Raw genomic sequence first — 17,187 nt, forward strand, 5'->3', positions numbered from 1 at the left:
TACCTGGTGAAACTCCTGGTGTATGTGAGCCATTGGTTGGGTGCAGTTTCTCTGGCCAGCACTCGTCGGTCTCTATCTCCCAGTTTTGGGAGTCTGCTGACTCGGGGCACATTCCGACAATCACCGTTCACCTTCCACTTCGTAATCACATAGGCCACTGTCAATTTTGGGTAATTCAGTTCGCTTGCTATGTCCTTTAAGGATCGACCATTTCTGTGGTACCCCACAATTACCCCTTTCTCGAAATCAGACAACTCAGCACTTTGTGGCATCTTGCCTGCGACTAACGCCAATGCTGTTTCCTATTTAATGGCGGAAGGTGTGACGTACATAACGACCGCAGATATCTTCATTTGCATGGGTGTTCAAATGCTTATTGGTAGACAGTGTATAAGACACATCTCTTTGACTAGGAGTTTGGTAGCGCCCACTTTTTAATATATTCATAAATATTCAGGAGGACCGGCAGAGAAACGGTACAATACAGAGCTATAAAAATAGCTTCGGAACAATATTTTCACAGGAATTCAAATATTTACTAAAATGTGCATCTCAGAAGAGGTGACTGGTCCTCCTTAAGGCACCACATGGCAGAAAAGCTTTTTTGTTTCCTTTTGTAGCCACTCCTGGTTTTGGCTTTAGCCTAAAGGAATTTACCACAAAAAAATATTTCTCCCCTGTCCATAGGATTGCTGATGGGTAGAGTTCCATCTGAGATCCTGAGAATATAGTGGTACACCTCCAGTGTGAATATAACAATAGACACCGAAACACCCTTAAGCTACATTCACACCACTGTGATTCAGGGCTGTGTGACGTCACATGGCGGCATTACAATCAGTGTCAGTAAATGGGGGCTATTCACATGACCATTATCTTGAAAATATAGGTTATGTCCTGTTTTTGGCCGTTTTCACAGTTTTCTCTATACTCTCAAATGTTTGGGAGATCCATGAAAGTGGGTACCCCTCGGATGCAAGATGGCTGTGAAAAATGTATGGTTTCCACGTCCGTTTTGCACCATGGTCTATTAATTTCACTGAGAATGCTGTACTTCTTCTATCTCTGGGAGTCATCACGCAATAACTAGGTAAGTATTGTTGACCTCCATGATTCATTTGTTTACTAGTAGCATTTGTGTATGAATTTGGGCTTTAGGATAGCTGTCCACCATCACATGGACCCCTAGTTTTTACCAGTACATTCACATAGGTATCTATGGATACTATGAAAGTTATTTTTAGCTCAATATAATGCATGCAGCACTGAACACTATTCAATAGTCTATATGTCTGTACCTCTATGGAATGGGAGCTTGACAAGAGGAAGGGAAGACTAGTTAATAACATGACATATGCTAAAATGATATACTCTATACATATAGGGCATTTTGTCCTTCCTTATTACTATTACTGACATGTCTACTGAGATAGTTTAGCTATTTCCTATATTGGCTCAGTCATGTGGATTTTGTGAATTAGATGCAAGTAAATAATTTATTGAGAATTAATATTCTAGATGCTTTTCAGCTAGAGCTAATCACATATTGTGTTCTGTATAATAAAGCAATATTGGAGAACGAGCTTTGCTTATTTTAGTATGTATATGATGAGCTAATATTTTACCTTGCAGATTTTCCAGTGGATTTTCCATGCTCTGAGCCCAGGTCTGACTATCCCCAGGGACACCAATTACAAGCACTAATTGGACAGCAATACATCAAAGTCACTGGTGAGATTGGCTCCTCTGAGCTTCAGAAATCCTTTCCTCACCTTTCACTCCAAGCACTGGAAACATTTTGATAGGTAGAGAAGAACACAAGAGTCATTATACATGGAATCTGCTTGATGAGGAAAGTTAATTTGTGACATTTCTGCTGCCTACACAATGTACAGTGATCATTCTAAATGATTATCCTGCAAATCTGCAAAGTCTCCTCCATCACTGCTTCGATTTTATCTTATGAAACATCTGTATAAAGGGATTAACTGGAGATTGAGAAGTGAACTCCAACACAGATGTAGATCATGAACCTCATGTCCAGATAGACACCTTGTGAAGTCATTCTAGCACATCAGCATGGATGACATAGAGGAAGGCATTAATAGCTGGAAGTGCTAAAATACTAAGCAATTACAGCCAGTGGTAAACCATTGGAAGACTAGATCAATATACCTGGCATTACAAATAAAGCAGTGTATTCTGTGTATGATGGCTATATTAGATAGATAGATAGATAGATAGATAGATAGATAGATAGATAGATAGATAGAAATAAAACATGGTAAATATATGATAGATAGAAAGAAAGAAAGAAAGAAAGAAAGAAAGAAAGAAAGAAAGAAAGAAAGAAAGAAAGAAAGAAAGAAAGAAAAAACATGGTAAATATAAAATAGATAGATAGATAGATAGATAGATAGATAGATAGGAAATAAAGGATAGTAAATCGATGGTGGAGAGATAGACATTGAACACATGGAACAGTAAACGGATGGATAGATAGATAGATAGATAGATAGATAGATAGATAGATAGATAAAGGAAGGATAAACATATAGTAAATTGAAGGTGGATAGATAAATAGACAAGAAAGAAAGAAAGAAAGAAAGAAAGAAAGAAAGAAAGAAAGAAAGAAAGAAAGAAAGAAAGGTACATATAAAATGGATAGATAGATAGATAGATAGATAGATAGATAGATAGATAGATAGATAGATAGATAGATAGATAAAGAAAGAACAGATAATAAATACATATAGACATTAAAACACAATAAATTGATATATAGAAACTCGATTAGTAAAATATAGATAAAAGATATATATTAAACAGTGGATAAATGTATAGATGAAAAATAAGTAGATAGGCAGATATTAGGTAGCAAACAATATAGTGAATAGATAGCTAGATAGATAGCTAGATAGATAGATAGATAGAATCAGTTAGCAAATAGATAGATGAGAGATAAAGAACTATTATAACAAATAGTAAATGGAGATATGTTAATAGATTATAGACAATTATAATAAATGCTTTTTTGCCCGTACATATATTTCTAACGATACAAGGTATCTGCACTTGTGTTATTTTCTCCTGGTGAATGGAGCAGGGATATTCTCCACATTTTGGGTGAGCCCTTATGCAGTCACATATGTATCTACCCTTGTATGTAATTAATGTGGACCCGGAGGATTATAGAGGAAGGTTTTAGCCGGGAGAACATGGAGGGCTCTTCTAATTTACGGCTCCAGGAGACATTTGTTTTCCATTTGCAGATCTCTCTCTTGTGTAAGTAATTGTCCCTGTTAACACAATACCTTTCACTGCTCTCTGCTGCTCTATAAATAATCCGGATTGAGATGTAAGGATATGACTTTCACAAGATTGGACAATTGATTAAATCTGTGACCTGCAATTGCGAATAATTTGGGCAGGCTATTTAAACAGATGAAGGCCTAAATTGCCTGGCTTGTATGTGAATTAATTCCTCATTCATCATCATTATCAAGTGATCGGTCTATTCAGGCTCCTTATTCTGCTGGAGCAGGGCAGGATTCACAGGAGTCTATAGAAGACTCCACTATCATCTGTCTATCCCCAGCACCTAGCCCTGGGAGAAGCTGAACATTTCATTTCCAGGGGTTGTGGTTCACAGCTTTGGCTTAAATATTTATGCAATGCTTTTATTACACATTGATCTAACACTTACACAATCGCCCCTCTGCTTAATTTACCATCCAGCAGACTAATCCTTCTGTACCACTGGATAGGAAAATAATATTGGAGAGAATCATCACCTATACAAACAATAGTCCAAAACTGTAGAAAGAAATGTTTCCATAAATAGGAAATAAACTAACTGATCATTGAGAGAATGAAAGTTTCTGAATCACATTCGTTTACCTCAGGAATAACATGGGGATGGGTTTCATCTAACCCCTCAGTCCCCTCCAGCAAGTTGTTTTATATCAAATATTAACTTTAAAATATTAACTATCCTGAAATGGGTTTTGCATATGTTTATTCTGAGTATATGCAACTCGATCATTGAATATGTGGCTTACCAAAAAGAGATTAAGAATTATCAAATGGGGTGTTGTATGTTTATTCTGAGTAAATGCTATATAATCTTTGTATATGTAACTTATATAATATTAACTGTTATCCTTCTGGTTTTGTAGATGTTTGTTCTGGGTATATGCATAGAATCTTTGTATGTGAAAGTTATCATAAAATATTAACGTTTATCCATCTGGTTTTGTGTATGTATATTCTGCATATATGCTATAGAATATTTGTATCTGTGACTTATAGAATATTCACTTTTATCCATCTGGTATTGTATATGTATATCCTGCATACATGCAGCAGAATCTATGTATATGTGACTTATATAATATTAACTCTTATCCATCTGGTATTGTATATGTATATCCTGCATACATGCTATAGAATATTTGTATCTGTGACTTATATAATATTCACTTTTATCCATCTGGTTTTGTTTATGTTTATTCTGTATACATACTACATAATCTATGTATATGTGACTTATATAATATTAACTCTTATCCATCTGGTTTTGTATATGTATATCCTGCATACATGCTACAGAATCTATGTATATGTGACTTACATAATATTAACTCTTATCCATCTGGTTTTGTGTATGTACATTCTGCATATATGCTATCGAATATTTGTATCTGTGACTTATATAATATTAACTTTTATCTATCTGGTTTTGTATATGTATATTCTGCATACATGCTATAGAATCTTTGTACATGTGACTTATCATAAATTAACCGGTTTTGTATATGTTTATTCAGCATATATGCTTTAGAATCTTTGTATATGTGACTTATATAATAACTTTTATCCATCTGGTTTTGTATATGTATATTCTGCATATATGCTGTAGAATCTTTATGTCTGTGGTTTATCTGCCTAGTGCCAGTCCTGGCATTTCTATACAGTCCATGCTGTACTATGGACTGTTGATGCCACCTGAGATAACAGTATATAAGACACCACCATCTTGTTGACCTCAAGCCCTAGGTCGAATTATGGAAGGATTAACACGTTTATTTTCAGACTGAATAGACTGAGACACATTTTAGGAACAAAGGTCCAGGGGCTGTTCATTAAACCATTGTAGTTGGCAAGCTGCTGTGCAGGGCAACATATGGTGGTGGCTTCTTAGAGTCACTGCTCAACTTGACTGAAATAATGTAACAAATCGAGCACAAGAATAATTGAAAACAAAAGAAACTGTCAGGTATGTGAAGAGACCAGGATGAGGGTCTGGAGGACCATATGAGGAGGAGAAGCCATCTCCTAGAATCTGTGCAGGGCTCCAGGTCTGTCATTGCACAGACTACTTGTTCCAATGCAATGATGGTAACTAGTGGATTTCTCCAGTAATGTGACATGAAGTCGAATAATAGATAAAGGCTTGAGTGATTGTACCTAGAAACTTTCCTCTACACCGTGTAAATTTACTTAACCAGATCTCCATGGGGATGATAAATTATTCACCAAGCTATTCATATCTCCCCTCCTGTTTACTCGCCTGTTAGCAATGCAGCTTTATTCTAAACATGTAGTTTGCAATTGGTTTGGTCACACTTACAAGAACACGCTTTAATAAGGCAATCAATCACATGCTAACAACCAGGGGGGCTGCCTGGGACTGGGCTCGCTTTGGTTGATATGAGTACACGAGGATCCTTGGGGAACCACAAGGACTTAACCAGATTGTCCTCAACCTTGCAGAGCCCATAATCATGCACTGAGAGTTATTTACCAAGATTGCATTAACTAAATCCACTAGACTGGTCTTTCTATCCGTCTGTACTGAAGGAGAACAACTAATAACTTTAATAAAATGCTCTATTCTTCCTATCACAACATTCACCTTTATATTGTCAATTATAAGCTGCTTATCCTTGTTATTAATATATTCTTATTGTTATGGTATAGGCGGTAATGAGATCTTGTGACATGGTGACTATTCTATATTAGACTTTTACCAGTTTCTATGAAATGTTTCTGTATTCTCCACAGGAAATACAGTCAATTAATGACTGTTGATTGGACAGTGGGGCATATATCATTGATCTCATATCTTCTAATATTACTTGAGACACCTCATTTACCTCCTTGCTAAACGAAGGAATTGCTGCTGTTTAGACCCCCGAAGAAAACCTATTTACCTGCCATAAGCCATTTAGCTATGAGAAAACAAATTGTTCTGCAGGTCACAGGTATGATATCGCTGCTATGAATTTAGACATTTTATGTGAGACGCATAGAAATGCATAAAAAGGAGAGCGATGAGGAAGGAAGGAAGGAAGGAAGGAAGGAAGGAAGGAAGGAAGGAAGGAAGGAAGGAAGGAAGGAAGGAAGGAAGGAAGGAAGGAAGGAAGGAAGGAAGGAAGGAAGGAAGGAAGGAAGGAAGGAGAAAAAATAATATATAGGGAAGATAGAAGAAATAGAAAGAATATAGAAAAGAAAGAAAATAGAGAGGTAGATGTACATGAGATGAATGGATAAATAAATAGATAGGATAATAGGATAGGGAGGAAATAGAAAGAATAACTGAAAAGAAAGAGAAACAAAGAAGTTATATTCATAGCAGATAGATAGGATATGGGATAATTAGAATATAGAAAGAATAACAATGGAAAGAAAGAAAGAAAGAAAGAAAGAAAGAAAGAAAGAAAGAAAGAAAGAAAGAAAGAAAGAAAGAAAGAAAGAAAGAAAAAAAAGAAAGAAAGATGCACGGTAAGTAGATAGATACATAGATAATATCTTATAGATTTGGTAATCTTGTTACTTTATATTTCTTATTTTTATAACAGGTGTGAAATAAAGGAGAATAATTATATAACAAAATAAAATTCTGTAGCACATAGGCAGTGCACATGTATGACATCCCCTCCATCTTTGAAGCTAATGCAAGTTACACCAATAACATCCATGAAATTATTTCATCATGTATCCTTGTGATTCTTTTATTGCAATTTGTAACAGATTATTGTAACAATGTTTCTTTCTGTCATTCATAATATTTTTTTTCTCATTATTCTGAACTCGTCAAAATCATCTTCACAAAAGACATTCATTGCAATGAAATATCCAACCCAGTTCTGAAAAATATTTCCAATAAAGCCTAAACAGTAGACCGAAATCCAGGTAGACATATTCAATGCAGCCTACATGTGCAACCAAAGCAAATATAAATAACGATAAACAAAGGACATGTAAACTAAAAATCCCTGAAAATCAAGTATGAAAAAATAAAAATAAAAACCCCCACAAGCCATGAAAATTAAGCTTTGTCCACAGGCTTATTAGATCGAGTCCTGGTAGTGTTCTGCATGTGCACTCATTTGCAGAGAGGTGGCTGCAGTCTGTAGAGATCTGGCTACCTAATCCTTTCCCTATGCGGCTTGTTAAGATCTGGCAGAAGGTTTGCACGTTGAGGAAATTATTATACATTCAGAATCACCCCCCCCCCCTCACATATACATCACTTGATAATTTAATCAGTGTGTGCACTTTTCAGCAGCTGAGGATAAACCATTGGCATTCTCACCCAGACTTATCCAAAGCCCAGTGTCTGGTCCTACCAAAAATACAAAAAATAGAAAAGTGATAAGGAAATATATAGACTGTGACATTTCCATAGAAAGACTCCTTGTATACGCTGCAGTAGGTGATTGCTATAATACTGGAAGCTGCTGCGAAAGAAAACATCTCACGTCAAACATTTGGAATGAAAAAGATTTCTAAATGACCTTTTTGTTCTGTGTTAACATAGCATTCAAGTATTCCAGACTGGTAATCCTAATCTACATAGGTCCTCCATGTTGTCACTGACACTTTCATAGAATAAACAACTTGTGACAATGCCTAGAAAATGGTCATCCTGTAAAAGTATAGTCATTTCTCTTCTTAAGATAATAGGTTTTTTTCATAGTTAATCTGGAGAAGAAACATGATGCCCTGATAAGTTCAGTAATGTCACCTCCTGGTGCATTTTAAGACATGGACATGGCCCATGGCCAAGTCACTGAGGAAGGAGTAGGTGCAGCAGAAGGCATCAGTCTTATCTGGTCAGTGGCACTTCTTCTCTCTGGTCTAAGGGAATGGAGGATTTGCTCAGGACTGATGGGGTGAAAGTAAGGAAGGAGTCTGATCTCGAAGAAGAGGAGCAGTTAAAGTCAGATGCTGCAGACCTTTGTGCCAGCCCATTGGGAGAAGTGGAGTGGCATGCCAGACAGGAGCAAGGGGCGCCACTAGCAGTAAGTCCATGTGCAGGGCTGGCATAAATAGAAGGATGCCGGAATGCACATAAGAGTTCTGGCCTTGGGTAAGGATGAGACAGGACTCTGAAGGTGTCTAGTGGTCTCAGTGGGGAACTAAAGGGGGTGGCAGCTGAGGCTGTAGTGGTGCCAATCCCCATGTGAGAGTAGTAAGGAAGAGGTAGGTGAGATGGAAAAGGATAAGGTAGATTGCCAGTAGCTGCTGCATGGCTCATCATGTAAGTATAAAAGGCTGGATCTGCAGGATGGGGCCAGGTCATTGCCAGGCGCTGACGCTTGTCCTTCATCCTTCTGTTTTGAAACCAGACCTGGAAATAAAAAAAATAAATATAATATAAATATATAATAGAGCAATTGGAAGCATTTATATTCAAGAAATGAATATCTAGTATCACAAACTATAGACATGGACTTAAAGATGATCCATAATGCAATAAACCCCTTCAAAACAAAGAACCCCCAGATGCTAATACCATGTCTGTAGACTTAAACTGTAGTATAACCCTTAAATGGCTGCTTATAGAAATCCAAGGATTGTAAAGGTGTAAACTGCAGGAATGATGCTGTAGACTGTACCCTAGTCCTATATCTACGGCTCAGGAATGTAGCCATATTGAAAAAAAACAACCTGTACTTAGCTTGAAATGGCTGCTTACAGAGAACAATAGCTTTTTGGAGTGAAGACCTTAGGAATGATGCTCTGGAGTACCCAGGTCCTATGCTAGTCCTATATCTACAGCTCAGTGATGTAGTCATATTTTAAAAAAAATCAACCTGTACTTAACCTAAAATGGCTGCTTACAGAGAACAATAGCTTGTAGGAATGATGCTTTGGAGTACCCTAGCCTTATAGCTACAGGTCAGTGATGTAGTCATATTAAAATTCAACTTGCACTTAGCCTAAAATGGCTGCTTACAGAAAACAATAGCTTGTTGACCTGTAGACTTTAGGAATGATGCTCTGGAGTAGTCTGTTGGTCCTCTTTCTATAGGTCCTTTATATAGGTTTAGGTTACTATATATAGATTTAGGTTACTATTACAGCTCCATACCTTGATAGTGGTCTCTGGTAAGTTGAGGGCTGCAGCCAGTTCACATCTTCTGGGCCTGGACACATAATTCTCCCTGTAGAACTCCTTCTCCAGCCGTGCTATCTGCTCCCTGGTAAAGGCTGTTCTGTATCTGCGCATCTGGTCCCCAGAACAGGACAGGGAGCTCTGAGATCCACCACTTGCCTTTGATGAATCGCTCCCATTCACAGGACTGCCACCCATGGTCTCAGAGCACTGACCTGCAGACACAAGTAAAACACAGGACATTAAGTTACAGTCATGGCCACCCCTCCTTATCTAGCACCTTAATGGAATCACAACATGGAGAGCCAAGTGTAGCCATTCACATACAAGTCCGAAAAGACAATGTAGACAAATGCCATATCGCACTATATGGAGGGATGCACTATATATAGGAGAGAGGCACCATAAGGAGACCTACACACAGAAAACATCAAGTCTTGCAAATATAATCAGACTAATATAGACATTGCATAGATCTGATAGTCAGACTGGCATAGACATACAGCTTGTGCCCGCAGATTGCTAGACAATGACAGGTCTATCAGTCACAGCGATCTCTGAGCACGACCACTGACCATTATTGGTCGTAACCCCTTAAATTAGCGAGCATGTTCCAATTTCACAGTCCAGACAGCCCGACCCTCTCTAGTCCTCTATGTACTGGCCAATAAATTAAAGGTAATGGAAAATAACATGGATGTCATGTCATGGGAAGTGATGTGTATTATATTGGACAATCCTAATGGTTAATCGCTTGTAATAGACACAATCTAGATGGTAAAGATAACCAAGAAAGAATAATATCGGTGAGGGTCATGGCCGAAGAATATTAGTATTAATTATATTTACGGAAAAATGTGGAAAAATCTAAATAAATTATTGTTATAAATAATAGTAACAATGTAACAAAATAGATAGATAGAAATAGATATAGATAGATAGATGATAGATAGATAGATAGATAGATAGATAGATAGATAGATAGATAGATAGAGTGTCCTGTCTACCTGGTCCAGTCTTGGTTCTCAATGCACATGTATGGGGAGATCCCCGACTATTAACCTTTCAAATGCAACTTGAGCTTTTGTCAAAGTTTTCATTTAACATCCCAAAAACCATTTCCTTGCTGGCGCCGGCCACTAGTGAGAGTGAGAAGATGAGTGGAGTCTGATTGGGACATGTAAAGCAGGAGATCAACCAGAGAGCCTGCAGCTCTCATCTCATTGTCTTTATGGTCACCTATAGACAATGTCCTAGACAAGCTTCCTTAGCTCAATCTTTGATCTTCAGTCCAGAGAAAGGTGCTAAGCTCCCTAGAGAGACCATGGAGTGTGAACTAGGTCCTAAACATCAGTGCTGCCTCTTATCATACACAACAATGAAAGGACAGAAGCCCACAACGTGGGGTAGTAGGAAAATGAATGACTGGGATATGACAATGATTGTGAGTGTAAAAGCATGGGAAATACTGTCACCAAATTCATGATATAGATGAGATATTGAAATAAATAAAAATCAATGCAAATAAATAATGTGATCAAGTATATGCTGTAAATATTTATTAAACTTACAGGACTGTCATATGTGTGTAAATTATATGTCATATGTGTGTAAATTATATATGTGTGTATATATATATATATATATATATATATATATATATACACATAAATATACACACATATATATTATGCATGTGCTGCACAATATTTACATATATATATATATATATATATATATATATATATATATATATATATATATATCTTCATGCAATATATGTAGCATTTAACATATTGTATGCACCAGATGCATTGTATGTAATGTCATTTTCATTGCTGTGCCCTGCCATTCCTACTGGTACCTTTGCTGTGCTGGTAGTCGGAGTCGGCTGTGGTACAATCCGGGGTGCAGCTCACTTCAATCTCCTCGTAAAAGTCGGACTCGGTGTCGGAGCTGCTGTGCTGCCCCTTGGCTGACAGGGCATCCGGATGGGGGGCTGCTGAGGACCTGCTGTCCGGGTCGGTCCCTGATACCACCTCCACTTCCTCCGCTGCCCTCTCCCTGGATGCCAAGGGGCCAGCTCTAGGGCTCAAGCAGCTCCTAGGAAGGATTTTCTCCTGCGGCTCCTGAATGGGGCTTCCCACTGTGTCCGACAAATGAGACATTCTCTTGCCAACTAGAGTGCCAAGTTGTCCTCCCTCCAGGAACATGAGCATGTCCTTTCTGGCTTCCATGGTGTGTGTGAGTGTGAGCCAGGCAGGACTAGATAGAGATAGAGATGACCCTGTGCTGCTGCTCTCTCCTGTGCTGGACTGGCTCTGGGAGGGATCACCATTGCCCTCTTCTTCTAAGCTGTCATCCTTAATGGTGCAGTCGTCATTCCTCAGCCTGTGCTGACGCCATTCATTGATTGTTGCTGCAGCCGGATAAATAGCCACGTCCGCCACCTCCAAGATGAAAGAGAAGCCCGAGCTAATGCTTTATGGACTGACTGATGAACGCGGAGGATGCACCAAGTGTGAACACACATCTACATGTGGAGTAAACAACAGCAGCCCAGCTCTGCCTAGTGTTCCGCAGGGATCAGTAATGGCCTCTCCAGCTCTGCACCCGCTAATTCAGCTTTTACTTATTTCTCTTTGTTGCATAATTCATCAGAGGATTCATAACTTTCTCCTTTTTTCTATATATATTTTTTTTTTTATTGAAGAACGTGTGAAGTCTTTCCACTTATCATCCATAATTCAGGGCAGCTATACCAGCTCCAGTCTTAGTGACATCATAACTTTTACTTTTCTTTTTATGGTGGGAACATTTTTGGGGACTTTTCTTCTTGTTCGTCAATGAATTTTTTTCCACAAGTCATGATCTTTTGTTTTTATTGCAGATCCCTGACATATTGCAGATACCTGGCATACTAGGTCACCATGGGACTTTTATCCTTACAGTACCATCTTCTGTCTGTACTGCACAACTCAGGTAAAGATCATATTTATGGCACTGAAAGGGACTTTACACATAGAAGTCTACAGAGAGATAAATCACAAGATTATATATATATATATATATATATATATATATATATATATATATATATATATACACACACACACACATACATACACACACACACACACACACACACACATTCTAGATAGATAAACTGATGATAATTAGAAAAGACACTTAGATTTATACATGGCTAGATAAATAAGTCTATATTTAATGGGCAGGTAAACATAAAATATATAAAAAGTGCAAAAAGGATGATAGACAGATATATAGGACTAACATATAGTAATATAGATGAAACTATATATATATATATATATATATATATATTCAATAAATAATTGAACTGTATTTGTTTGCAATATATATATACATATATATAGAATATATATATATATATATATATATATATATATATATATATATATATATATATATTCCACCAAGAAGAGTTACCCTTGTAAATCTCTTTTATAGTAGTAGGTATTGTATATTAAACCATTATTGAACATGCCATACAGACTCATTATGTCGCATATTTTACATTACAAATGTACAGTCCATGTGAGATGGGTGAGCCCTGACTTTAATGTCAATGCCTTTCTTGTAGTTTTTTTTTTTTATAGACTTTCCAAGTGTATTTAGATTTCCATCATAAAGAGGAGCCAAGTGGTTCTCACAAATCACTAGCAACATAAGAACAGAAATATGAATGCAGCTTCTCCCAGGGGACCAAGTTATGTATTTTAACCACCTCCAGCTCTGCCATATGGGGAATGGGAAAAGCCTTGGTTTGGACTGGAGACTTCCATCATGCAAAATAATAATAATAATAATAATAGTGTTGACAGTCAGTAGACAAGGACAGGCTCTAATACATGGAATCAAAACGAAATGTAAATGAAACAAGCAGTAAAGTGACTATGCACAGGATATTTGGCTCCACATGTAAATGAGTCACATGTGGAAATACAGGCACAACTTTACTGGGGCACATTTCAGGAATACAGTTGCAAAATAAGGCTTTTCTTTACAGACGGGGCATTGGCAGTATTGTAGCTATTGTAGCACCTTATTGGATGAGGACTGGGTGTCTGGTCATTCTCAGCAGACTCTTGGCTCCTTCCTCTGCAGCCATTCAGGGACAATAAGCAGGTAATGCCTTATAGCTATGCTTTCATTGTATTCATTTACAGCTATATTCTTTGTATCCAGTGCTGAGTGTATCACAGACATATGTTATATAGACACAGATATTGTAAATGATGTTCAGCCACATAACAGCTGCTGGCTCTAGCAGGGTAATGCATGGCTGCTTTTAACCTCCTGGGTGCCAGTTCAATATGTTGCTGACTCAGCTGGCAATCAGAGGGTTAAGCCCATGGCTTATCAGTAATATAGGCTGTATATACAGTATTAAAAGCTAATCATGAATTCTGTTTTACAGGTCCTGTTGTTAAGGCCAATGTTTTACTCCCTCGTTTTAATTATTTTGTTAGTCCCATGGCAATAATTAAGCCATTTCATTGGCATTATACAGCACTTTACATGTGGTATCCTTGCTATAGAAATGTAAGATCATCTGTTCGACCTGTGCTCAGTTTTAGGATTTTTTTTATGGCCGTTTCCCTTTTAGTCCATCAAGGTTTAGCTTCACAATGGAGATTGTTGTTTTTGGGAGGGATAATGACCATAGGAACAAGACAGAGCTGCCAGTAATGACCAGGGACAATGGTGACAGGTGACAGGGTATTGGCTACTGACCTCATAGGAAAGCTCAGGAAAGAAAGTGTTTGCACTGAGCACATAGGGGACATTTCACTCTTGTAAAATTTGGTTTTATTGCAGGATTTATTTTTTTTGGTTAAAGTACAAATTTCGATTTACTAGTACAAAGAACCCTATATAATATATATATATATATATATATATATATATATATATATATATATATACACACACACACACACACACACGTATAGTTAGAATGAAAAATGGAGAGGAAGAGAGGGAGGGATGGATGGATAGATAGATAGATAGATAGATAGATAGATAGATAGATAGATAGATAGATTTCATGGGACTGGAGATGAGATAGATTGAACTAAACTATATAATAGTGGACTGAGGAAATCGTGTTTTATTGCGCATATACTATCTTACATACATTGGTTTTGTTCTTTATGAACTATGGTTTATTTTTACTTAATATTTTTTATATAATATTCATTAATTCTGCTGAATATTCTTAAATGTCTGGAATGTAATTGCTCGTTTTTGTATTATTTGAATGTGAAATTGTCATAGAGAAGGGACCCCCAACTAAATTATTTTCTGAGAGTTCTTTGTGGCAAGTTTCGCTATTGCTTTGGTTGGGATCCCCCTTTAGGTTATGTTCCCAAGGGACAGAAATATTGTAGAATTATCATGCGGGATTTCTGTATAGAAAGTCCATAGCATTATAGTAGCAGTGAATAAGATGTTGAGAGTGCCCATTCACACTGTGGATGAAATAATCTGCAAATGATCTGTGCAGGGAGGATTTAAAATCAGCAGCGTGTATATTATGTCCTGTAGCCTTTTACAGCAGATGACCCCCCTTTGCAATGCATTTAGGTTGTAAAATTTGGCGCTTTTTTTCTGTTGTGGTTTTCTGCTGCCCTTTAGTCCAGTGAGAACATAGCTTTAATTTTTGCTTACATTTTATTGTCTAAAGTCGCAAAACATTCAGAGTGTAAAGTCCAGGAAATAATATAAAAATATAAATATAAAAAAGACAAATACAGTAGATGGCTTGTTGTTTTCTAGCTAATGTTATATATATATATATATATATATATATATATATATATATATATCTGCATTATAATATGTAAATTATATTATTATTATTATTATTTATTTTCAATATACCCATTATCTATATAATAGATCCATACTCTGTTACTTTTTCTTGAAATTTAATGATCCGGTGAAAATTAGAAAAGAGCAGAACTATACAACATGGATAGCCCTATAAAATCATAAAACCTCTCCATTAAATTGTCGGTATCTAAAAGTCAGCGCCTTATTGTCTCCCTGCTAACCACAGGGCAGAGCCAAGTACAATACACTAGTACCGTATGTAGACATCACAAACCATCAAACAATAAAACTATTACTCCAGTGTCAACAAATATAGCCTAGGAAACAAACAAATCTATAGCCAGATTACAATTATATACCTACGTTTAGAGGCTTGCAATCTATAATCATCTTACAGAAGGTTGCACCATATATAATTACATTGCAGCCTCTTGGCATTGACCTGGGCATGCCAAGTGTACAGCAGCAGAGAGGAAGACTGGTATATAAGACAGGTATATAAAGCTTCTATTAATGACAATATGTAGGCGGCATTACTTGTAGGTTCACATCAGGCCATGTTTTGTTAACATTGTAGCAGGGTTTAATGGGTAATGTGAATAGCAGAATACTGGGGCTAACAAGTCATTAAAGAGGCTTCCAGGTCTTATGTAAATAAATGACACAATGACAAGTTGTGCATTTTGTGCTATGTACCTTGTGTTGTGAATTTATCGCCATTTGCAAGATCTCAGTTTGCTGTTAGTGAATGAAAACAGTCTCCTTTATACAGAGGTTATAATAACCCATACACACAGCCCTAAGAGTTTGCTACAATTGTATCTATCCAGTGTAGAACATATTCACATTACACAAATGTACATTGTATAAGTATAGGTGAAATGTATCAGCCTATTCAACCCATTCTGGACTGCAAAGAAATGAAATAATTGTAGCAAACTCTGTAGAGCTGTGTCTTATGTCCCTTTAATATCTGCTTATTTAGTTGCAAGAAACCATATTATATATACTGCAGTAATAAGACAGTTTTTTGCCTGTATGTGAACTGTAAGGCTCAGATATTATCCAAAATAAATAGTTGGTGGGAATATAGCCCAAACTCCCATATATATTGCTTGTGATCCACAAAGAACTACCCCAATAATCCAGCAGTCCAAGGAGGGATAAAAAAAAAAAAAATTACAAATACAAAATAAAAATAAAACTTACCCTTTAATGTCTTTCAGTAAACTGGATACGTGCCAAATCAATAATGGTGGAAAAACAGCATTAAACTGCTTACGCGTTTAGAGATGCAAGATCCCTTAGTCATAGCATATCCAGTTTTGGAAATCGCGGCGTGTCCACATAGCATATTTTACTGCAAAGTGGGCATGGAATTTGCTAGAATCCCATCCACTTTGCCCATACTGTAAAATGCCGCAATTTTTCTTCCGGCATTTCCGCTGTGGGCAAATCATTGCGTTTCAGTCTTGTGGGGCCCTGGGCTTTAGGAGCGTTTTTCATATTTAGTTTATGCTATGACTAAGGGATATTGTATCCCAAAACGAATAAGCGTTTTCATGCTATTTTTCCACCATTATTGATTTGGCATGTATCCAGTTTTATGAGATACAAAGGCTAAGGTTATACTTTTATTTTTTATTTGTCATTTTTGATCCCTCCTTGGACTGCTGGATTATTGGGGTAGTTTGTTCGTCAGGTTGTGTGGTTTAGTCCGTTCTTATGGTCCGCCGCAGGACTAGAAGAATGGATTAAAAATTAACGGATCCGTCAAAATATGGATAACAACGAATCCCGGAGAACCCCATAGGTTACAATGGGGTTCATCGGATATCTATTGTCCTTGGATGAAACAGTCAATCTTGCAGGAGTTTTTGTTTGCAATTTTATACAGACTA

At 37.0% G+C, this 17,187-nt stretch overlaps 1 protein-coding gene across 1 annotated transcript; it reads right to left on the bottom strand.

Moving 5' to 3' along the window:
• Window positions 1–8,113: 8,113 nt before the first annotated feature.
• Window positions 8,114–11,643, bottom strand: EVX1 (even-skipped homeobox 1). The gene is made up of 3 exons (XM_075269821.1): window positions 11,271–11,643; window positions 9,383–9,621; window positions 8,114–8,638 (listed from the first exon to the last, which is right to left on the bottom strand). The coding sequence occupies exons 1-3, from the start codon at window positions 11,641–11,643 to the stop codon at window positions 8,114–8,116; spliced, it is 1,137 nt and encodes a 378-aa protein (XP_075125922.1).
• Between the last annotated feature and the right edge of the window lie 5,544 nt (window positions 11,644–17,187).

The sequence above is a fragment of the Leptodactylus fuscus genome, chromosome 4, assembly GCF_031893055.1.
Source record: "Leptodactylus fuscus isolate aLepFus1 chromosome 4, aLepFus1.hap2, whole genome shotgun sequence".
NCBI classification, from domain to species: domain Eukaryota; kingdom Metazoa; phylum Chordata; class Amphibia; order Anura; family Leptodactylidae; genus Leptodactylus; species Leptodactylus fuscus.

Coding starts and splice junctions, on each gene's coding strand:
- EVX1 (XM_075269821.1), bottom strand. CDS start 11,643: ATGGAAGCCAGAAAGGACATGCTCATGTTCCTGGAGGGAGGACAACTT. Junction 9,622..11,270: donor CGACTACCAGCACAGCAAAG/GTACCAGTAGGA, acceptor TTGTGTCTGCAG/GTCAGTGCTCTGAGACCATG. Junction 8,639..9,382: donor TACCAGAGACCACTATCAAG/GTATGGAGCTGT, acceptor TTTTATTTCCAG/GTCTGGTTTCAAAACAGAAG.